A 20,313-nucleotide genomic window follows, 5' to 3' on the forward strand; every position below is an offset into this window, starting at 1 on the left:
CGGTAGCTATCTGCATTTGGGACAATTGCTGTAAAAGTGGCTGGGGCCTGTCTGACAGCTGGGGATATTCTGAAGGTGAGAAATCTGCTGTTAGAAGTATCCTTGAGACCCTTTGATACATCAGGTCGATGTGCAGTAATTGGGCGGCATATAATGCTTTGTTTTTCCACTTAAGGGTTGCATTGACTGCGCATATACATATAAAAGTGGAATGATTGTGCAGGCAACTGCAATATGCTGTCAACTGAAAAGAACTTTATTTCAAAAAATGAGAAAAAAGGTATTTGTTTATGGCAATTTATATGTTGAATCCTCTTAGTGTGGAGAAGCTCGAAATTCTCTTTTCTTGAAGATCAGCTCAAGTGATACATAAATTGGACATTGACAGAGCTGAGTGAAGAACTGATTCACTACAATATATCGAAATGGCATGACCTTACAAGGAAGTTGCAATTCAATACAAATGTATTTGTTTAATGCAAGGAGCATTGCAACTTAAAAACAGGCGTTTGTATATATGCAGCCGCAAACGTACCTGAACCACAGCTGTATTTACACGCAATGTAAACCTACCTTTAAATCTTTGAACTTACATGCAATGCAAACCCACAGCCAGCAGGAACTAGACCGGTGCCAAAATTCTTGTAGATGCTGTTTATGAAGGAACAGGCATTGCCCTCTGAATCCACGACGGTAAAGTAAACAGTGTCATCCCCAGTTGAGAATGGGTTTCCGTGAACACTCTTCTCATCTGCTCTAAAATATGAATATTAAAAAAGGTTTTAACATAGCAGTTGATATTGCTTTTAACAGGATCGTACTTGATTGTTTTAACATTTATGTTATTTCTTGAGGTTAGCCCAGGAGTATTATACATAGCATCATGGAGTGCATAGCCTTATTTATTGTTATTTATATTTGTACTTTTAAGTATATGTGTGATGTTGGTTGTTATGCGTGTCTGTACTTTTATGATCCACAGTGATCGAAATAAAGTTCTCTGAATGAATGAATATTCATGGAATGGATAGAGCGCTAACATAGACGAAATGAGGGAAAGTCAGGTAGCACACAATTTGGGGTATGTTAAAAAGGGGGCGGTGTTTGCTGGATGAATTCAAGATGATAGATGTCGGAATCCTCAGCTACTGATAGATGTGAGGCAGTTGGAGATTAGAAAAACATGCATAAAGCCTGGTGTGAAATACTTATAAAAGGAGGTTGAAAATGAAAGTGCTGAGAAACAGAACACAGAGAATGAGCGATTAGAGAGAAAGGAGGGCAGTCGCAGTGCCAGCAATGGGCATTTTTATTGCACAAAATGCAGTGGTATAAAGACCCACAATTCACAGTGAACTGTGAAATAAGGAAAATATCCCACCATTCCCAGTATAATATGGATTTCATCACATTCTGCAGAGGTTTACCATTGTCAAGGCCACTAGTCGTATTATGCAGCAATGGAGCACAACATTATGCATCTGGGTTATCCAAATTACACAGCATGAAGAAGCACATTATCTGGCATTATGTGGCAAATCATCTGGCAGTATAGCTGTGATATACTTGAGAAAGACTATTTTGTGCTGAAATTTGCAAATTATGTGCGAAATTATGTGGCAAATGCAGTAAGCCCATAATTATACATTAAACGTTGCAACCAGAGAATCACATAATTCTACTGGCACTAACCATTGTACACTATTTTAGCAATATGGTCTTACATCACCATCTTGGGGTTCTGGTGCCATTTACAAATTACTTCACAGAGCTTCACAAAACCAGTATCCTGGGATCTCCAGAACCCACAAATTAAAAAACAAAATACTGAAAACTGATTGGACGAGGGAGCTTTTTCTCCCCTTGTCTCTCTTGGTCCATGAACCGAAAATCTGGTCTAAGGAACCTAAGCCAACTAATTGTCTGGCAACAAAAAATGTGGGGAAAATGTTATGGATCCCATTAAAGGACACAAGGACTTGATCTCTGCATCCTAAAAAAAGAAAGGGTGTATAAGGAAGGAAGGTGAGTACAACCTGACCCACAGGCTCAGGCATAGAGGGGGTCCAAAATTCACCAGCTGTGAAAACAACCGACTCATTTTGGTGTGGGGTCTGCGGACCCTGCAACTGGGTTCTGGGTTCTCACCATGGCCTCCAAGATCCAGGAATTCTGGCAGGTAGCTTCAAACCCAGTACAATATTCATAGGCGAGGGACTGTGAACCAAAGGAAAACTTCATGAACCTATGTTGGCTCATTTGTGGATTCTGCACATCTGAAGCAAAGTTTGTGGACCCCTCAAGGTGTGCATCATAGGTTGTGGAGCAGGTTCAGAAATAATGTGAAAGGACTCATGAATCCGAAAAGAATGGAAAAAACAGCCTGTGAGGGTTAACAACTGAGGGGTTCTGTGCAGGGCCTGGCAGTTGACCAGGCCTTGTGACCAGCACCTATTGCACACAACAGAGGGCTGTGGGCTACAGGGCTTGCCACCTGCTCCAGGTTAGGCACAGTGCCTGGCCACGCCGTGGAGTCAACCCATTTCACAGGATGAAGTACATGCACTGTGATAGTTGGCTGTAAAATTGAAGGTTTGACACGAGGAGCAGTTGAATGTGGTCAGAAAACTTATAAATTAACTGAAAAAACCAAGGTTGAAGTGAAGTTAAGCTAAGCTTTTGTTATAATCTCTTGGTGTCCATTTAAAGAGGAAACTCTAAAATTGACGGAAAAAACACACTTTGAAAGTGCAGTTATGGTTACAAAACAAAAACGAAAAACTATTGAAATCAAAATGATAATGTAGGTAAACTAGCCCAAGCTTTCATCCCAGCCATGCAGTGCTTAAGACCTAACATATACCATTAACCTTGACATGTTCAATTACAGCATTGATGACATCACTATTGAGAGCATTCAGAAGTAAACTTAATTTGAGAGCATTGTCCAATAGTAGAATATCTTTATATTAGGCTTCTGGGTTGTGCCACACTGACACCCACAGTAATAAAAGGACACGCCTTATCTCGTCTTATCATGCATCTTACGTATAAATCTCCTTGAAGAGAATAAGTGGAGGTTGGTAGAGGGAGAACTAGAAGCCTTCTGAGTCACCTATTCTCTTTGGTTTGTATGGGGGCAGGATTGGAATATACCCATATTCAAGCATCATATATGGCAGTTAAAATGCATTTGGTGTCACAGATTTTTATGATAGCTTTAACTGGCTTTTGTCCAAATGTATGTGAAAAAGAAAAAATATAGCACCTTCAGCTGGGGTCAAATGCTTACGCCTTTCAGTCAACAAAGTGAGAACAATTTTAGTTAACTCTGAGGGTCCGATTCCGAGCTCGCTTGGAAGGGCTACGAATCGCATCCATAAAGCGAGCCTAATTTGTAGACCCGAATTCAGACCGACTTGTACTGCTGTAAGAGCGAGCAAGTATGATGCATTCTAAGCCTCGCGCTACGACTAACTCGTACCCATCAGCGATGCCTTTCGGGAGACTCCAAAATGGCTGACGCATACAATGCAATGCGTACAATTTCTGACCGAGCGATTGCGATGCGCGTTTTGAGCAGCCGGAGTGAGTCGGAGCCTCCGACTTGAAAAAGCTCTGAGAAGCGGCCTTCGAGGAGGACCCCCTTCACCCGAGACCCTACGACTCAGCCAGTGGAGGGAACCAGTAGTCCCCCCTTCACATGCATGCACGGTGATGGGTGCACAAAGGCGACCCCGGAACAGGGTCCCTTTTCCGAGACGTGCCTTTTTCGTCAATGGAATCCTATGTACGCTCTGTACAACAGGCTCCCATTAACTTCAATGGGGGTCTGAGCGACCCGAGTCCGTCAGAGCCGAATTGCATCGTACTCGGTCACTAGGAGCCCAGCAGCCCGAATAGCTCGGAAAGCTCTACGGGGAGCAAGTCGGCCGTACGGCTTTCCCAGCGAGATCGGAATCGGGCCCTGAATGTTATACAATAGAGGCTGATTTTAAAAGGTGTGTACAAGTACTTAAATAGCACCCATAAAGTACATCTTAAGTATTCTTCCAAGCCTTAGTGAATTGGCTCCAAAACATCTGAAATGGGAATAAAATTGGAATATTCATGAACAGTTAGAACAAATAGAAAGGGCTGCCCACTATTTGCACTTTTAATAGAGGGCGAGATGCACAACCTTTTCTAGCAGTCGTAAATGGGAAATCGGCCCATTTGCGACCCCTAAAGAGGTTTGTGGCATGTACAAACCCTATTTTGTGAGTCGGTAACCTATTACTGACTCGCAATATAGGGTTCGCGACTCGCTATTTGGAAGGGGTGGGCAAGGGTGTCCCTTCCTAAAAAGCGACTTGCAGTGCCATGTTCGAATGTTTTGTGACCAAAATGCGGTCGCAAAACATTTGCATTTTACTGCCAAAGGTAAGTTGCTGGTCGACCAGTCACAAATGGGAAGGGGTTTCCAAGGGACCCCTTTCACTTTGCGAATGTGGGTGCAGATATTTCTTAAGAGCAGGCAGTAGTCCCACGGACTACTGCCTGCACTTAAAAAATGAAACTGAAACGTTTATGTTAAAATGGGCTGCATTTAAAAAAAAATGCTTTATATAAAAAGCAGGCACAGACATGCTGTTCTGAGGACCCTAGCAAGCCACCATCCCTGTGAGGGCTGGCTATTCCCAATGGGTCGCAAATTGCAACCTGCCTCATGAATTTTAATGAGGCAGGTCCCTTGCGACACATTTGAGAATCGCACACAGTGTCTCAGACACCCATGTACATTGCATTTTGCGGGTCGCACATTGTGAGTCATAAAACATCGCAATTTGTGACTCGCAAAATGGAAGGTCGTACATCTTGCCTAGAGAGTGGAATGTTTTTGAGCTGATTCACAAAGGCATGTAACAGTAAGCAAAAGAGACTCCAGTAGTGCATCTTCCCGTACCCATAAATGCCTTTGTGAATCAACCCCATTGCTTTATTTTTTAAGGCTGATAAAATGGTTTCTGTCAGGTGGTAATAAACTACCCTCACTATTTAGGGGCCGATTCCGATGTCGGACGGACCTGAGTCCGTCCGACATCAGCCAGGAGCTGTAACCGACCGACCCGCTGTTGTCGGTTACAGCCCTGCTAGTACAATGCGACCATCGTATACTTTGCAATACAAGCATGCATTCTGAGCGGAATGCATGCCTGCAGTGCTGAAAGCAGGGGTGCAGTTCATCCCTGCACCCTGTGGCCAGTACCCCAAGGTGCCTGTCACCGGGTGCAGGGATCAACGGAGGGGCACCATAGGTGCCCCCAGGCTGCCATTTGGCAGCCTCACACCCAAGGGGGCCCTGCTGGGGGCCCCCAAAGACAGCTTCCGACTGCCTTTCGTGCCGGACACATCGGCACGAAAAGGCAGTGAAAAGCTGCTATCGTACTCCCTCAGTCGTAAAGAGGCGACCGGGGAGTACTGAGGGATTTCCGGACTGCGGGCAGCCTGTCGTCCGCAATTCAGAAATCTGAGTCAAATTCCTTTCCGACCGAGCCCATCGGAATGGCTAGGTCGGAAATGAATCCGGCCGGCACTGACCGATTTGGTCAGAACAATGCCCTTCCGGCCGAAATGGGAATCGACCCCTTAGTGTTGAAAAAACTCACCTTGTCGTGTGTGCTCTTTAAATTTTTCTTAGTGGAATTACTGAAAGAAGCAGATGAACCTGAAATTCCTACAAAGCACACATTCTTAAATATACAAACAGTCTGAGTCACACTGTTAAATCTCACTTTACCTCTTTGGAAACTTGTGATTAGGGAGCCACATGCACCTTTGTTTGTTGATGGATCTGAAAGCAGTTCCAGCTGTGCTCCGTTTTAACTTCCAACCACTCCCAGGAGAACACTCAAGGTAGAGGAAATAAATAGGGATGGTCCTGAAGGTGAGTTATCTACTAATAGCCCCCACTCCCCTGCAGGCTGAAGCTCTGTAGAGTAAAGGGAACTGAATTATATTGTATTTTAGTACATAAGGATCTCTTCCCACCCTATGTGGGGTGTTCAAGCACTTATCCACAGGCATAGGTGCTGGTTGTAAGGTAGGGGGTGCAAAACTAACCACGCTGGAACTCAGAAGGTGAATGAGCTCTAAAGAAGCCTTTAAATGTTGTGTTTATCTAGTCACATTTGCTGCACGTTCAAGACAAAGGACAAATGTCAGTCAATATCTTCAGATAATTGCAGCCTATTCAGAAACTGGTGTTATTTAATTCTCTGCATGCAAAGTGAGAGAAGAGGTGACAATCTTGCTGGGGTACAGGACTTTTGAAGGATGTATGACGGAACAAAGCTAGCTATTACAACGCGTGCCGTTACATCGCAGTCGTTACTGCGATGTTACCACGCTATGCCATTACAAAGCAAGTCTTTACATCGACTTGCGCTAGATGGCGTGCTAACATTAAAAAAGTGTAATTTACTATTCCAACTCCAGTCCACTTAACAGTAGGGAAGGTGTTGGGATAGTAAACTACACTATTTGTAATGTTAGCACGCCATCTAGCGCAAGTCGATATAAAGACTTGCGTTGTAATGGCATAGCGTGGTTACATCGCGGTCGTTGTAACAGCATTGCGGTGTAGTGACCGCGTTGTTAACCATGGTCCCCCTTTTGAAAGGCAAAGCTGTGAGGTGTCAGCTTTTTTCTAACACACAACATTTAAATACCTGTAAATGAAATATACACATTTTAAAAAATGTATCAGCAATAAAGAAAGCATCAAAACAAATCAAGCCACTTTACTTTAATGATACACATTTGATGAAACCTGATTTCCATGTATTTTTGTATGCGCTCCATAGAGTTCACGGCGCTCAGACCAAGCACAGCGCTGCATTGCAGCATTATGATTGGCTCAGGGGAGCTTGGCTGCTTCCTGTTCGGTGGAGGAGAGATGACGTGGGACAGAGTGGCGAGGAGATAGGTGATTTTTTCTTTTGTTAGATTATACCTCCTTACCCCTCGCCTCACCATGCCAGATCTGCACTGGCCGCCTCTGGAACAGAGCCAAGTACCTGCACTGGTTGCCAGAGTGTAGAAGGTATTTCACTAATATTATATCCCTGTGTGAACAAGGAATGTCTAATGTGCACTATTATTTTTGCACATGGTGTGTAAATAAATCTTTGTTCAAACCTACCTGTTGTTGTGCCGTGACTTCGATTGCCAAGTGGAAGGGCGAGAAGAATCCAAGAAATATATATATATATATATATATATATATATATATATATATATATATATATATATATATATATATGTATATATATCCACCGATTCGGCTCTCAGGTTGCAGACCCCTGGCGCTCCCGTTTCCGGTGCCGTACTCCTCAGCAGAGCCAAGCCTTCAATTATTTCACACACCTCCTCAAAAGAAGAATTGAGTACGCACTCACAAAGTTCTTTCTTTTCCCAAAAAGATTTTTTTGCTGATATGCTGGAAACAATTGCGAAATAAACCTTTGGGAAAAGAAAGAACTTTGTGAGTGCGTACTCAAGTCTTCATTTGAGGAGGTGTGTGATATATATATACTAGGAGCCCGTCCTGACCTTGTCCGGGTGAAACAGGCTTCCCCGACCCCCGCCCGCCCCGACATTGTGCAGCAGCCCGGGCGCCTGCCCGGCCCGTCCCCCTCCTGCCCCGACCCCTGCCTGCCTTGTCGTGGGTCCCCTTACCTGAGCCGCCGCTCCTCCCGCCTGTCCGCTGCTGGCCTGTCCGCTGCTCCTCGCGTCACCGCTCCTTCCACGTGCCATGTCCGCCGCTCCCTTACCTCAGCCGCCGCTGCTCCAGCCTGTCCGCTGCTCGCACCGTCGCTGGCCTGTCCGCTGCTCCTCACGTCACCGCTCCTCCCCCGCGCCATGTCCGCCACTCCTCGTCGCGCTCCTGGACGCCGCTCCTCCCCGCGCTCCTGACGTGAGCACGCACGTCGCGGCCGGCGCTACTTCGGAGGGACTACTTTTTTTTTACTATACATTTTTTAAATCACGTTTTTTTAAAAAATTTATATAGCCTATAACCATCTAAACACCCTGACGATTCCAACGGTGTACCGGGTGTGTGGATTGGCGCTGTGGTTCCCGAGTGTACCCGCCTCAAAGGCTGAAAGTTCTTCCTTTATTATAGTAGTATATATATCTCGGGTCAAGATGGGATCTTGTATCTCATGGTTTATTTTCGGTAATTATATCGCATTACAGTGTGATTATACGGGGAGTAAATGTTGATAATAGGACAACATTGTTAATTATTTTCTTTCTAATTTATTATTTGCAAATGTGATTATTTGTTGACATAGCAACTAAAACATTGTGTTGGTTTGTTTAACATTTTATTTGGCGTGTCCGTGATGTTATATGCCAAACCTTTGAAAATCACCCTTGCCGTAGTCCCATGTTTGTGTTTACTACACTGTTCAAGTTATTTAACCTATGAACTGCAAGCACTCATTCACGTGATCAAGCCATTGGTTTGGTGAAACGCGTTGTGAATAAACAGCACTTTACGGATACTGGCATACTCCTCTTTTGTCCTGAGAGCGCGCTTTATCTTTTGATTTTTGGTGACAATTTATAAACCGGAGTAACTCCGCCGGCGTGCACGCCACCTTCCACGGGTCGGAGGGATCCAGAAGGAGTAATTTTCCGTTGGATGTTGACAGAGGATCTCCATTCAAGACCGGCCATTGACGCGTCCAGTTACAGCAGTGAGGGAGGTGACGAGACCACTTACACCCACATACAAGGTAAGCGGGAGCCGGGTTTTTCCGTCCTTAAGGGAGAGGGGTGGAGGCGAGCGGCGAAGGTTGCACGCTACACCTTACTCTCTGGGGCAGCGGGGAACTCCGGGCATACCGTGCCTTATACCTTGGGGTTAATATTGGTCAGCCTTACACCCCCTTGGCAGAGGTTCCTAATACCGAACCTGACTCACGGATATCTTTTCATGATCCTGTTATATGTTCTCTGCATCTCTGGACTAATATTGGCAGAAGGAACCCGGTATTTACTGGGGGGGCGATAGAGGGAGTGTGCCTTAAATCATATATAGTGCTGTTTAAAGAGAAAATATGGAAGAAAGCGAGGAACGCATGAAAGCTGCTAAAATCATGTTTGTACGTAAAACTTTCCCCAATAACACGACTGGGGGCAGTACAGGAACTGCGAGAACTGAACCCATAGATCAAAAATTTAAAACCCTAGAGAAACTAAAAAAAGTTGAAATCACCAAATGGTGGGAAGCTACATCACTGCAACATTATGTGGATGAAAATATGGTCCCCAGAGGTTTAAGAATATTTACAATTCCAACATATGAGAAACCTAATCCCTTGATGCTGGAAGAGTGGTCATCAAATTCAGCTAATAGCTCACGCAGGATGCTGGAAATCCTCATCAAATACGCTTGGATAGACCGTGATGAGATCATTAAAGAAATTAGAGAACTTATGGATGAGATAACAAAAAGTACGGACACTGAAAGTTTGGAAAAGAAATTAAAAGTAATCCAGGAAAGACTGGCCAAACATGAGGATGACATTAAAGCACGTAAAGAAAGAAAATGGAATCGCGATTATGCAGATTATGACAGTGGCCGCATTTTAACTTTCAGTCATAAATATGATCATCTATACAAAGAAGATGGATTAGACAGCATGTCTGCAGACAGAAGCAATGTCAATATGAGCAATGAGGAAAATCCCACCAGTGGCAGTGAATCAGATGTCTCCACTATCAATGAAATGGAACCAACAATGGGAAAAAAACAGCTGAATTTTTTAGACGAGTACCGGACCCTAAGGAGGGGACGATTCACGACGAGGGAAACACCAGTACCCAAAACCAGGGGACAAGGGGGACGAGGAAGAGGACGCGGAAAGGGAAACGCAGAAACAGGAAATCGCAGATCAGACAACGGTGGCAAAAGAGGCAAGGGACATGGCGACATGGGAACCAACAGAGGACGCGCCAAGAAGGGAAAATAATGGATGACAAAATGGTAAATAGTACTATCATTAACCTATCCAAAAGAGAACTCAACATGATGGAAAAAAGGACGTTATGCCTAGGATTATCCTTTTGCTCTCTTCCCCATCCAGGTACACAGACAGTCGCATTGATTTGTTTAAATACACCCGAAAATTGAAACTCAAAAAATGGTTTAAGTTGAAAGGCCAATCCAAAGACACCCCCAATACTGGTTCTGATCTATCCAATGTATGTAATTTTGACATCAGAGACAGTGAGACCTTGAATACTGTAATTGAATTAGGTATGAATGAGAATGATGAGCTAGTACCCATCAGTACCACGCAACACCTGTCTGATTTAGATATTTGTACTGACACGGCAGCAAACACTGACTTTAGAACTAAATCTCAGTTTGTGCCGATTTTACCACACGACAGTATAGACACTTTTCACGAGTGTGTCAACAAGAGTCTTAATGAATTAAGACATAAAAAACAATGGAAGGAAGAAAATCAGAATATGACATTCAAACAGAGACAAGCCATCAAATCCCTTATGGAGGATGGTAACATTGTTATCCGTCCAGCAGATAAGGGGGGCAATATTGTGGTCTTAGATAGAGACATGTACATTGATGAAGCGACCAGACAACTTTCTGATAGCCGTTTTTATGAGACGATTGACACAATACGATATCATGAAAGCATTACCATTTTGTGTGATTCCCTCTTGGAATGGAAAGATAGAGGTATTTTGACATGGGAAGAGTTCAAATATTTAAAATGTGATTTTCCTGTACTACCTGTACTTTATTTGTTACCCAAGGTACACAAGAGCAACACTAGACCGCCAGGGAGACCCATAGTGTCATCCAGGGGGAGTGCATCAGAGATGGTATCTAAATACATTGACTATTTCCTGAGAGAATCTGTGATGAACTTAGCCAGTTACGTAAAAGATACCAAAGATTTTTTGAAAAAGATTGAGAACCTAGAATGGGCTACAGACTCGATATTGATAACGTTAGACGTGCAGAGTCTGTACACCATAATAGACCACGATCAAGGACTCAACGCCTGCAAAGAATTTCTGAAAGGCAGACATGTTAGATTTAGAGAACACACTCGTATGATACTAGATATGATAAAATACTGTTTACAGAATAATATCTTCATGTTTAACGGAGAATTATTCAGACAAGTGAGTGGTTCGGCCATGGGGTCATGTTTTTCGCCCAGCTTTGCGAATTTGTTTCTGGGAAAATGGGAAATGGATATACGCAATGACATCAATTTACAATCAGAGTTCAAGAAGGTATCTGTATGGCTGAGGTACATAGATGACCTTTTTATTGTGTGGAAGGGCACTATGGAAGATGCTGATATCTTTATTGATAAACTCAACCTCAATGAAAGGAATATTGTCTTAAGTGGCAATAAGAGCAAAACTGCAAAAGAATATCTTGATGTCAAAGTCGAGATAAAAAATAGTAAGGTACACACTTCACTATTTCTCAAGACCACTGCAGGAAACAGTATACTGCATGCCCTCAGCAGTCACCCAGATAATCTGAAATGGAGTATTCCGTTTGGTGAACTGCTGAGGGCTAAACGCAACTGCAACACTACCCAGGGATTTGAGGAGGAAAGAGTGATCATGATGAAGAGATTCAGAGAGAGAGGCTACCCTGAATGGGTTCTTAAAAAAGCCAGGACGAGAGCTAACACCATAGACAGAACTGAAACCATCAATGATAAACCAGGGGAGGATGACAAGAATGGAGAAACTACCAGACTCATCCTCACATACAGTTCAGATGCCCAATCTATAAAGAAAATTATAACCAAGAATTGGGATGTTCTTAAAAGTGACAATGTATTAGGTGCAGATCTACCCACTAGACCCAGTATCACTTACAGACGGGGTAGAAGCATACGTGATATGTTGGTTCACAGTGACATCACGGTATATCCACCAACCAACATAGAGGGCATTGATGGTTTCTACCCTTGCGGACACTGTAAGGCCTGTGCCAACCGCAAATCATGCAAGGAGGTCACTCACAATGGGATTTACAAAAGAATTACACCTTTCCTCACATGTAGCTCCACATTTGTTATATATGCTATTATATGCACGTGCAACAAATGGTACATTGGCAGCACAACGTGCATGGCCAAGAAAAGGATACTGGAGCATACGAGAGCCATCACGAATTTTGATCCTAAATATCCGGTGGCTCGTCACTGCAGAGAAACTCATTTCTCTAATGTGAAGGACTTAAGTTTCATCGTCCTGGAACAAATTACTAAAAATCCTAGGGGCGGGGATAGAGTTCTCAAACTACGCCAAAGGGAGTCCAAATTCATTATTGATTTCCAAACGAAAACCCCAGGGGGATTGAATGAGAATGAGGAGTTATCGGTACATCTTAAGAATTAACATGCATTGATATATGTTGATGTCTCCTCCCAACACCAGGGCTCTGGTGTAACTGTTTACCTCCTCTAGTCTTTTGCAGCTTCTTATGTAGTTCGTTCTTTCTTTTCTCTTTGTATAGTCAGTACCGTCAGTTCTGATTTTTTAAATGCATACTTTGCTATGAGTAGTCCAAGTAGCATTGGTTATAATCATGTTTTTATTTGATCTTTTACAGGAATTAGAGAAGGGGCCCTTTCACTCACACATCACGTTCACGGGACTCCTCCCCTTCTCTACATTTTCCTGTTCACATGGGCACTGATATGCTTGCTAAACGGGAGACCGGCATGTGAGGGTAATTTTTGATATATTGGATTTATTGGATTACATATGAATTCTGGCACTTGCCAATACTCAAGGACAACATCGGTGACAGTGGCACTCCGCCTTTGTTGACTCTGATATACAGGACATACGCAAGACATTTGTCTATTTAATGATGCTACAGCGTAGCATGATTTGCTCCTCTCCCCCCTTTTTACTTTGCCCGTCCTCAGTCACAGTCATGTTAATATTGGTGACTAATTTGTGGTGTTCGCAGGGCGGAGTCCCGAGACTTCTCGGGTCAAGATGGGATCTTGTATCTCATGGTTTATTTTCGGTAATTATATCGCATTACAGTGTGATTATACGGGGAGTAAATGTTGATAATAGGACAACATTGTTAATTATTTTCTTTCTAATTTATTATTTGCAAATGTGATTATTTGTTGACATAGCAACTAAAACATTGTGTTGGTTTGTTTAACATTTTATTTGGCGTGTCCGTGATGTTATATGCCAAACCTTTGAAAATCACCCTTGCCGTAGTCCCATGTTTGTGTTTACTACACTGTTCAAGTTATTTAACCTATGAACTGCAAGCACTCATTCACGTGATCAAGCCATTTGTTTGGTGAAACGCGTTGTGAATAAACAGCACTTTACGGATACTGGCATACTCCTCTTTTGTCCTGAGAGCGCGCTTTATCTTTTGATTTTTGGTGACAATTTATAAACCGGAGTAACTCCGCCGGCGTGCACGCCACCTTACACGGGTCGGAGGGATCCAGAAGGAGTAATTTTCCGTTGGATGTTGACAGAGGATCTCCATTCAAGGCCGGCCATTGACGCGTCCAGTTACAGCAGTGAGGGAGGTGACGAGACCACTTACACCCACATACAAGGTAAGCGGGAGCCGGGTTTTTCCGTCCTTAAGGGAGAGGGGTGGAGGCGAGCGGCGAAGGTTGCACGCTACACCTTACTCTCTGGGGCAGCGGGGAACTCCGGGCATACCGTGCCTTATACCTTGGGGTTAATATTGGTCAGCCTTACACCCCCTTGGCAGAGGTTCCTAATAACGAACCGGACTCACGGATATCTTTTCATGATCCTGTTATATGTTCTCTGCATCTCTGGACTAATATTGGCAGAAGGAACCCGGTATTTACTGGGGGGGCGATAGAGGGAGTGTGCCTTAAATCATATATAGTGCTGTTTAAAGAGAAAATATGGAAGAAAGCGAGGAACGCATGAAAGCTGCTAAAATCATGTTTGTACGTAAAACTTTCCCCAATAACACGACTGGGGGCAGTACAGGAACTGCGAGAACTGAACCCATAGATCAAAAATTTAAAACACTAGAGAAACTAAAAAAAGTTGAAATCACCAAATGGTGGGAAGCTACATCACTGCAACATTATGTGGATGAAAATATGGTCCCCAGAGGTTTAAGAATATTTACAATTCCAACATATGAGAAACCCAATCCCTTGATGCTGGAAGAGTGGTCATCAAATTCAGCTAATAGCTCACGCAGGATGCTGGAAATCCTCATCAAATACGCTTGGATAGACCGTGATGAGATCATTAAAGAAATTAGAGAACTTATGGATGAGATAACAAAAAGTACGGACACTGAAAGTTTGGAAAAGAAATTAAAAGTAATCCAGGAAAGACTGGCCAAACATGAGGATGACATTAAAGCACGTAAAGAAAGAAAATGGAATCGCGATTATGCAGATTATGACAGTGGCCGCATTTTAACTTTCAGTCATAAATATGATCATCTATACAAACAAGATGGATTAGACAGCATGTCTGCAGACAGAAGCAATGTCAATATGAGCAATGAGGAAAATCCCACCAGTGGCAGTGAATCAGATGTCTCCACTATCAATGAAATGGAACCAACAATGGGAAAAAAACAGCTGAATTTTTTAGACGAGTACCGGACCCTAAGGAGGGGACGATTCACGACGAGGGAAACACCAGTACCCAAAACCAGGGGACAAGGGGGACGAGGAAGAGGACGCGGAAAGGGAAACGCAGAAACAGGAAATCGCGGATCAGACAACGGTGGCAAAAGAGGCAAGGGACGTGGCGACATGGGAACCAACAGAGGACGCGCCAAGAAGGGAAAATAATGGGTGACAAAATGGTAAATAGTACTATCATTAACCTATCCAAAAGAGAACTCAACATGATGGAAAAAAGGACGTTATGCCTAGGATTATCCTTTTGCCCCTCTTCCCCATCCAGGTACACAGACAGTTGCATTGATTTGTTTAAATACACCCGAAAATTGAAACTCAAAAAATGGTTTAAGTTGAAAGGCCAATCCAAAGACACCCCCTATACTGGTTCTGATCTATCCAATGTATGTATTTTGACATCAGAGACAGTGAGACCTTGAATACTGTAATTGAATTAGGTATGAATGAGAATGATGAGCTAGTACCCATCAGTACCACGCAACTCCTGTCTGATTTAGATATTTGTACTGACACGGCAGCAAACACTGACTTTAGAACTAAATCTCAGTTTGTGCCGATTTTACCACACGACAGTATAGACACTTTTCACGAGTGTGTCAACAAGAGTCTTAATGAATTAGACATAAAAAACAATGGAAGGAAGAAAATCAGAATATGACATTCAAACAGAGACAAGCCATCAAATCCCTTATGGAGGATGGTAACATTGTTATCTGTCCAGCAGATAAGGGGGGCAATATTGTGGTCTTAGATAGAGACATGTACATTGATGAAGCGACCAGACAACTTTCTGATAGCCGTTTTTATGAGACGATTGACACAATACGATATCATGAAAGCATTACCATTTTGTGTGATTCCCTCTTGGAATGGAAAGAAAGAGGTATTTTGACATGGGAAGAGTTCAAATATTTAAAATGTGATTTTCCAGTACTACCTGTACTTTATTTGTTACCCAAGGTACACAAGAGCAACACTAGACCGCCAGGGAGACCCATAGTGTCATCCAGAGGGAGTGCATCAGAGATGGTATCTAAATACATTGACTATTTCCTGAGAGCATCTGTGATGAACTTAGCCAGTTACGTAAAAGATACCAAAGATTTTTTGAAAAAGATTGAGAACCTAGAATGGGATACAGACTCGATATTGATAACGTTAGACATGCAGAGTCTGTACACCATAATAGACCACGATCAAGGACTCAACGCCTGCAAAGAATTTCTGAAAGGCAGACATGTTAGATTTAGAGAACACACTCGTATGATACTAGATATGATAAAATACTGTTTACAGAATAATATCTTCATGTTTAACGGAGAATTGTTCAGACAAGTGAGTGGTTCGGCCATGGGGTCATGTTTTTCGCCCAGCTTTGCGAATTTGTTTCTGGGAAAATGGGAAATGGATATACGCAATGACATCAATTTACAATCAAGAGTTCAAGAAGGTATCTGTATGGCTGAGGTACATAGATGACCTTTTTATTGTGTGGAAGGGACTATGGAAGAAGCTGATATCTTTATTGATAAACTCAACCTCAATGACAGGAATATTGTCTTAAGTGGCAATAAGAGCAAAACTGCAATAGAATATCTTGATGTCAAAGTCGAGATAAAAAATAGTAAGGTACACACTTCACTATTTCGCAAGACCACTGCAGGAAACAGTATACTGCATGCCCTCAGCAGTCACCCAGATAATCTGAAATGGAGTATTCCGTTTGGTGAACTGCTGAGGGCTAAACGCAACTGCAACACTACCCAGGGATTTGAGGAGGAAAGTGTGATCATGATAAAGAGATTCAGAGAGAGAGGCTACCCTGAATGGGTTCTTAAAAAAGCCAGGACGAGAGCTAACACCATAGACAGAACTGAAACCATCAATGATAAACCAGGGGAGGATGACAAGAATGGAGAAACTACCAGACTCATCCTCACATACAGTTCAGATGCCCAATCTATAAAGAAAATTATAACCAAGAATTGGGATGTTCTTAAAAGTGACAATGTATTAGGTGCAGATCTACCCACTAGACCCAGTATCACTTACAGATGGGGTAGAAGAGTACGTGATATGTTGGTTCACAGTGACATCACGGTATATCCACCAACCAACATAGAGGGCATTGATGGTTTCTACCCTTGCGGACACTGTAAGGCCTGTGCCAACAGCAAATCATGCAAGGAGGTCACTCACAATGGGATTTACAAAAGAATTACACCTTTCCTCACATGTAGCTCCACATTTGTTATATATGCTATTATATGCACGTGCAACAAATGGTATATTGGCAGCACAACGTGCATGGCCAAGAAAAGGATACTGGAGCATACGAGAGCCATCACGAATTTTGATCCTAAATATCCGGTGGCTCGTCACTTCAGAGAAACTCATTTCTCTAATGTGAAGGACTTAAGTTTCATCATCCTGGAACAAATTACTAAAAATCCTAGGGGCGGGAATAGAGTTCTCAAACTACGCCAAAGGGAGTCCAAATTCATTATTGATTTCCAAACGAAAACCCCAGGGGGATTGAATGAGAATGAGGAGTTATCGGTACATCTTAAGAATTAACATGCATTGATATATGTTGATGTCTCCTCCCAACACCAGGGCTCTGGTGTAACTGTTTACCTCCTCTAGTCTTTTGCAGCTTCTTATGTAGTTCGTTCTTTCTTTTCTCTTTGTATAGTCAGTACCGTCAGTTCTGATTTTTTAAATGCATACTTTGCTATGAGTAGTCCAAGTAGCATTGGTTATAATCATGTTTTTATTTGATCTTTTACAGGAATTAGAGAAGGGGCCCTTTCACTCACACATCACGTTCACGGGACTCCTCCCCTTCTCTACATTTTCCTGTTCACATGGGCACTGATATGCTTGCTAAACGGGAGACCGGCATGTGAGGGTAATTTTTGATATATTGGATTTATTGGATTACATATGAATTCTGGCACTTGCCAATACTCAAGGACAACATCGGTGACAGTGGCACTCCGCCTTTGTTGACTCTGATATACAGGACATACGCAAGACATTTGTCTATTTAATGATGCTACAGCGTAGTATGATTTGCTCCTCTCCCCCCTTTTTACTTTGCCCGTCCTCAGTCACAGTCATGTTAATATTGGTGACTAATTTATGGTGTTCGCAGGGCGGAGTCCCGAGACTTCTCGGGTCAAGATGGGATCTTGTATCTCATGGTTTATGTTCGGTAATTATATCGCATTACAGTGTGATTATACGGGGAGTAAATGTTGATAATAGGACAACATTGTTAATTATTTTCTTTCTAATTTATTATTTGCAAATGTGATTATTTGTTGACATAGCAACTAAAACATTGTGTTGGTTTGTTTAACATTTTATTTGGCGTGTCCGTGATGTTATATGCCAAACCTTTGAAAATCACCCTTGCCGTAGTCCCATGTTTGTGTTTACTACACTGTTCAAGTTATTTAACCTATGAACTGCAAGCACTCATTCACGTGATCAAGCCATTTGTTTGGTGAAACGCGTTGTGAATAAACAGCACTTTACGGATACTGGCATACTCCTCTTTTGTCCTGAGAGCGCGCTTTATCTTTTGATTTTTGGTAACAATTTATAAACCGGAGTAACTCCGCCGGCGTGCACGCCACCTTCCACGGGTCGGAGGGATCCAGAAGGAGTAATTTTCCGTTGGATATATATATATATATATATATATATATATATATATATATATATATATATTACAGCAATACTGTAGATAATTTATTTATTTTATTTTGAAAGTTTTATATAGCGCGAACAATATCTTTGCAGATATCAGAGCGCTTTACATACGAAGGGTACAACATGTGAGTAAATAACAATTGGGGTGGGGAGGGTAAATGCAGGAGCGTAGTCAGATAGATACATCAATGGTGATACAAATAAAAATAGGTGGTAGCGTAAACAATCAGGTAAGTCAATAACACGAGTCATACAAAAATGCGAAAGATCAGTAGAACAGGATGGTTCAGCGTTTGTAAAAATCTTCCCTAGTGATAATTCAAGTGTATTTAGCCATGAGGATAGCCTTTACTTCTTTCTTAAAAAGTATGGTGGAGGAGATGAGCCTGGTTTCAGGGGGGAGTGAGTTCCAGATCCTGGGTGCCATTCCTGAGAAGGAGCGTTTATAGGTTTTTTCCTTGCGGAATTTCTGGGGCTTTAGCAAAAGATTGTTTGTGCCTCTAGTGTTTCTGGAGCCTCCAGAAATCGTCAGCTTCTGAGCGAGGTATCCGGGTGAGCTCAGGTGGACAGCCTTGTGCGTCATGCAGGCGATTTTCAAGTGTATTCTGGCTTCAAAAGGCAGCCAGTTCAGCGATTTCAGGTCAGGGGAAATGCGTGAGTGTTTTTTTGATCCAGTGATGAGTCTCGAAGCTGCGTTTAGAGAAGCTCTTATGGGTGCCGTAGTAGTTAGGGGGAGACCGCAGAGGGCGATGCTGCCGTAATCTATTCGAGGGATGACTAGTGCTTGTACCGCAGTTTGGAAATCTTTGGCTGGAAGGAAGGGTTTGAGTTTCCTTAGGGTATTGATCTGATAGTTCGCACCCTTAGTTGCTTTGTTGATGTGTTCCTGCATGTTGAGGTTGGTGTCAAGTGTTATGCCTAAAGATTTTGCTGAGTCCACGATGGTGGGCTGAACATTGAGTGCCGTTAGGTGTTTAAGCCAGATTTGAGCGGTAGTGATCTTCGCGGGAGGTGAGATCAAGAGGAACTCTGTTTTAAGAGCATTGAGTTTGAGATGATTAGCGGCCAGCCAGGATTGGGTGCTACTGATCGTAGAATTCAAGAGCATAATGTCTTTGGGTGATTGTAATTTGAGATACAGTTGGGTGTCATCGGCGTACATGTGGAAGTGAACATTGGATGCTTCTAGCAAGGTGGTGAGAGGCTCCATAACTAGGTTAAACAAAGTTGGGGAAAGGGAGGATCCTTGTGGGACGCCTAGCGATACAGGTATTGGCGAAGACATCAAGTTGTTACTCTTGAATTTCTGCGATCTGTTGTGTAGAAAGGACGTGAACCATTTGAGCACAGTTCCAGATAGACCCATTCTTGTGTTTAATAGTTCGAGTAAATTCTCATGTTTGACGGTGTCGAATGCAGACGAGAGATCAAGAAGGATGAGGAGGCAGGTATCATTTTGATCTAGGATTTGAAGGGCGTCGTCAATTATGTGAGTCATAGCAGTTTCTGTACTGTGATCTGCTCTGAAGCCTGATTGATGAGGGTTAAGTAGATCAAACTGATTAATGAGTTTAGTCAATTGTAGTTGTGCCCATTTTTCCAACAGTTTGGCTAGAGTCGGAATATTGGTAATGGGACGGTAATTATTTAGATCAGAGGGGTCGGCTGTAGGTTTCTTTAGTAGAGGTGTGACTTGTCCAACTTTAAGGGCGTCGGGGATGGTCCCTTGTTGAAGTGAACTGTTAATAATTTTAGTCCAGAGTGGGAGGAGCGACGGGGTAAGGTCTTTGACAGCGTTAGCAGGAAGGGGGTCCGTGAGGTGATTGGCTGGTTTCACAGTGCTGAG

The 20,313-nt window shown here is 42.9% G+C and overlaps 1 protein-coding gene across 1 annotated transcript in view; it reads right to left on the bottom strand.

Moving 5' to 3' along the window:
• LOC144792825 (glutathione hydrolase-like YwrD proenzyme) overlaps positions 1–20,313 on the bottom strand; it is a 564,131-nt gene that overhangs the window by 40,326 nt on the left and 503,492 nt on the right. Inside the window, exon 9 of the mRNA XM_078668023.1 lies at positions 594–756. Within this exon, the coding sequence (XP_078524149.1) occupies positions 594–756 (163 nt within the window). The remainder of the gene's footprint in view (positions 1–593; positions 757–20,313) is intronic.

The sequence above is a fragment of the Lissotriton helveticus genome, chromosome 11 (assembly GCF_964261635.1).
Source record: "Lissotriton helveticus chromosome 11, aLisHel1.1, whole genome shotgun sequence".
In the NCBI taxonomy this organism is placed as follows: Eukaryota; Metazoa; Chordata; class Amphibia; order Caudata; family Salamandridae; genus Lissotriton; species Lissotriton helveticus.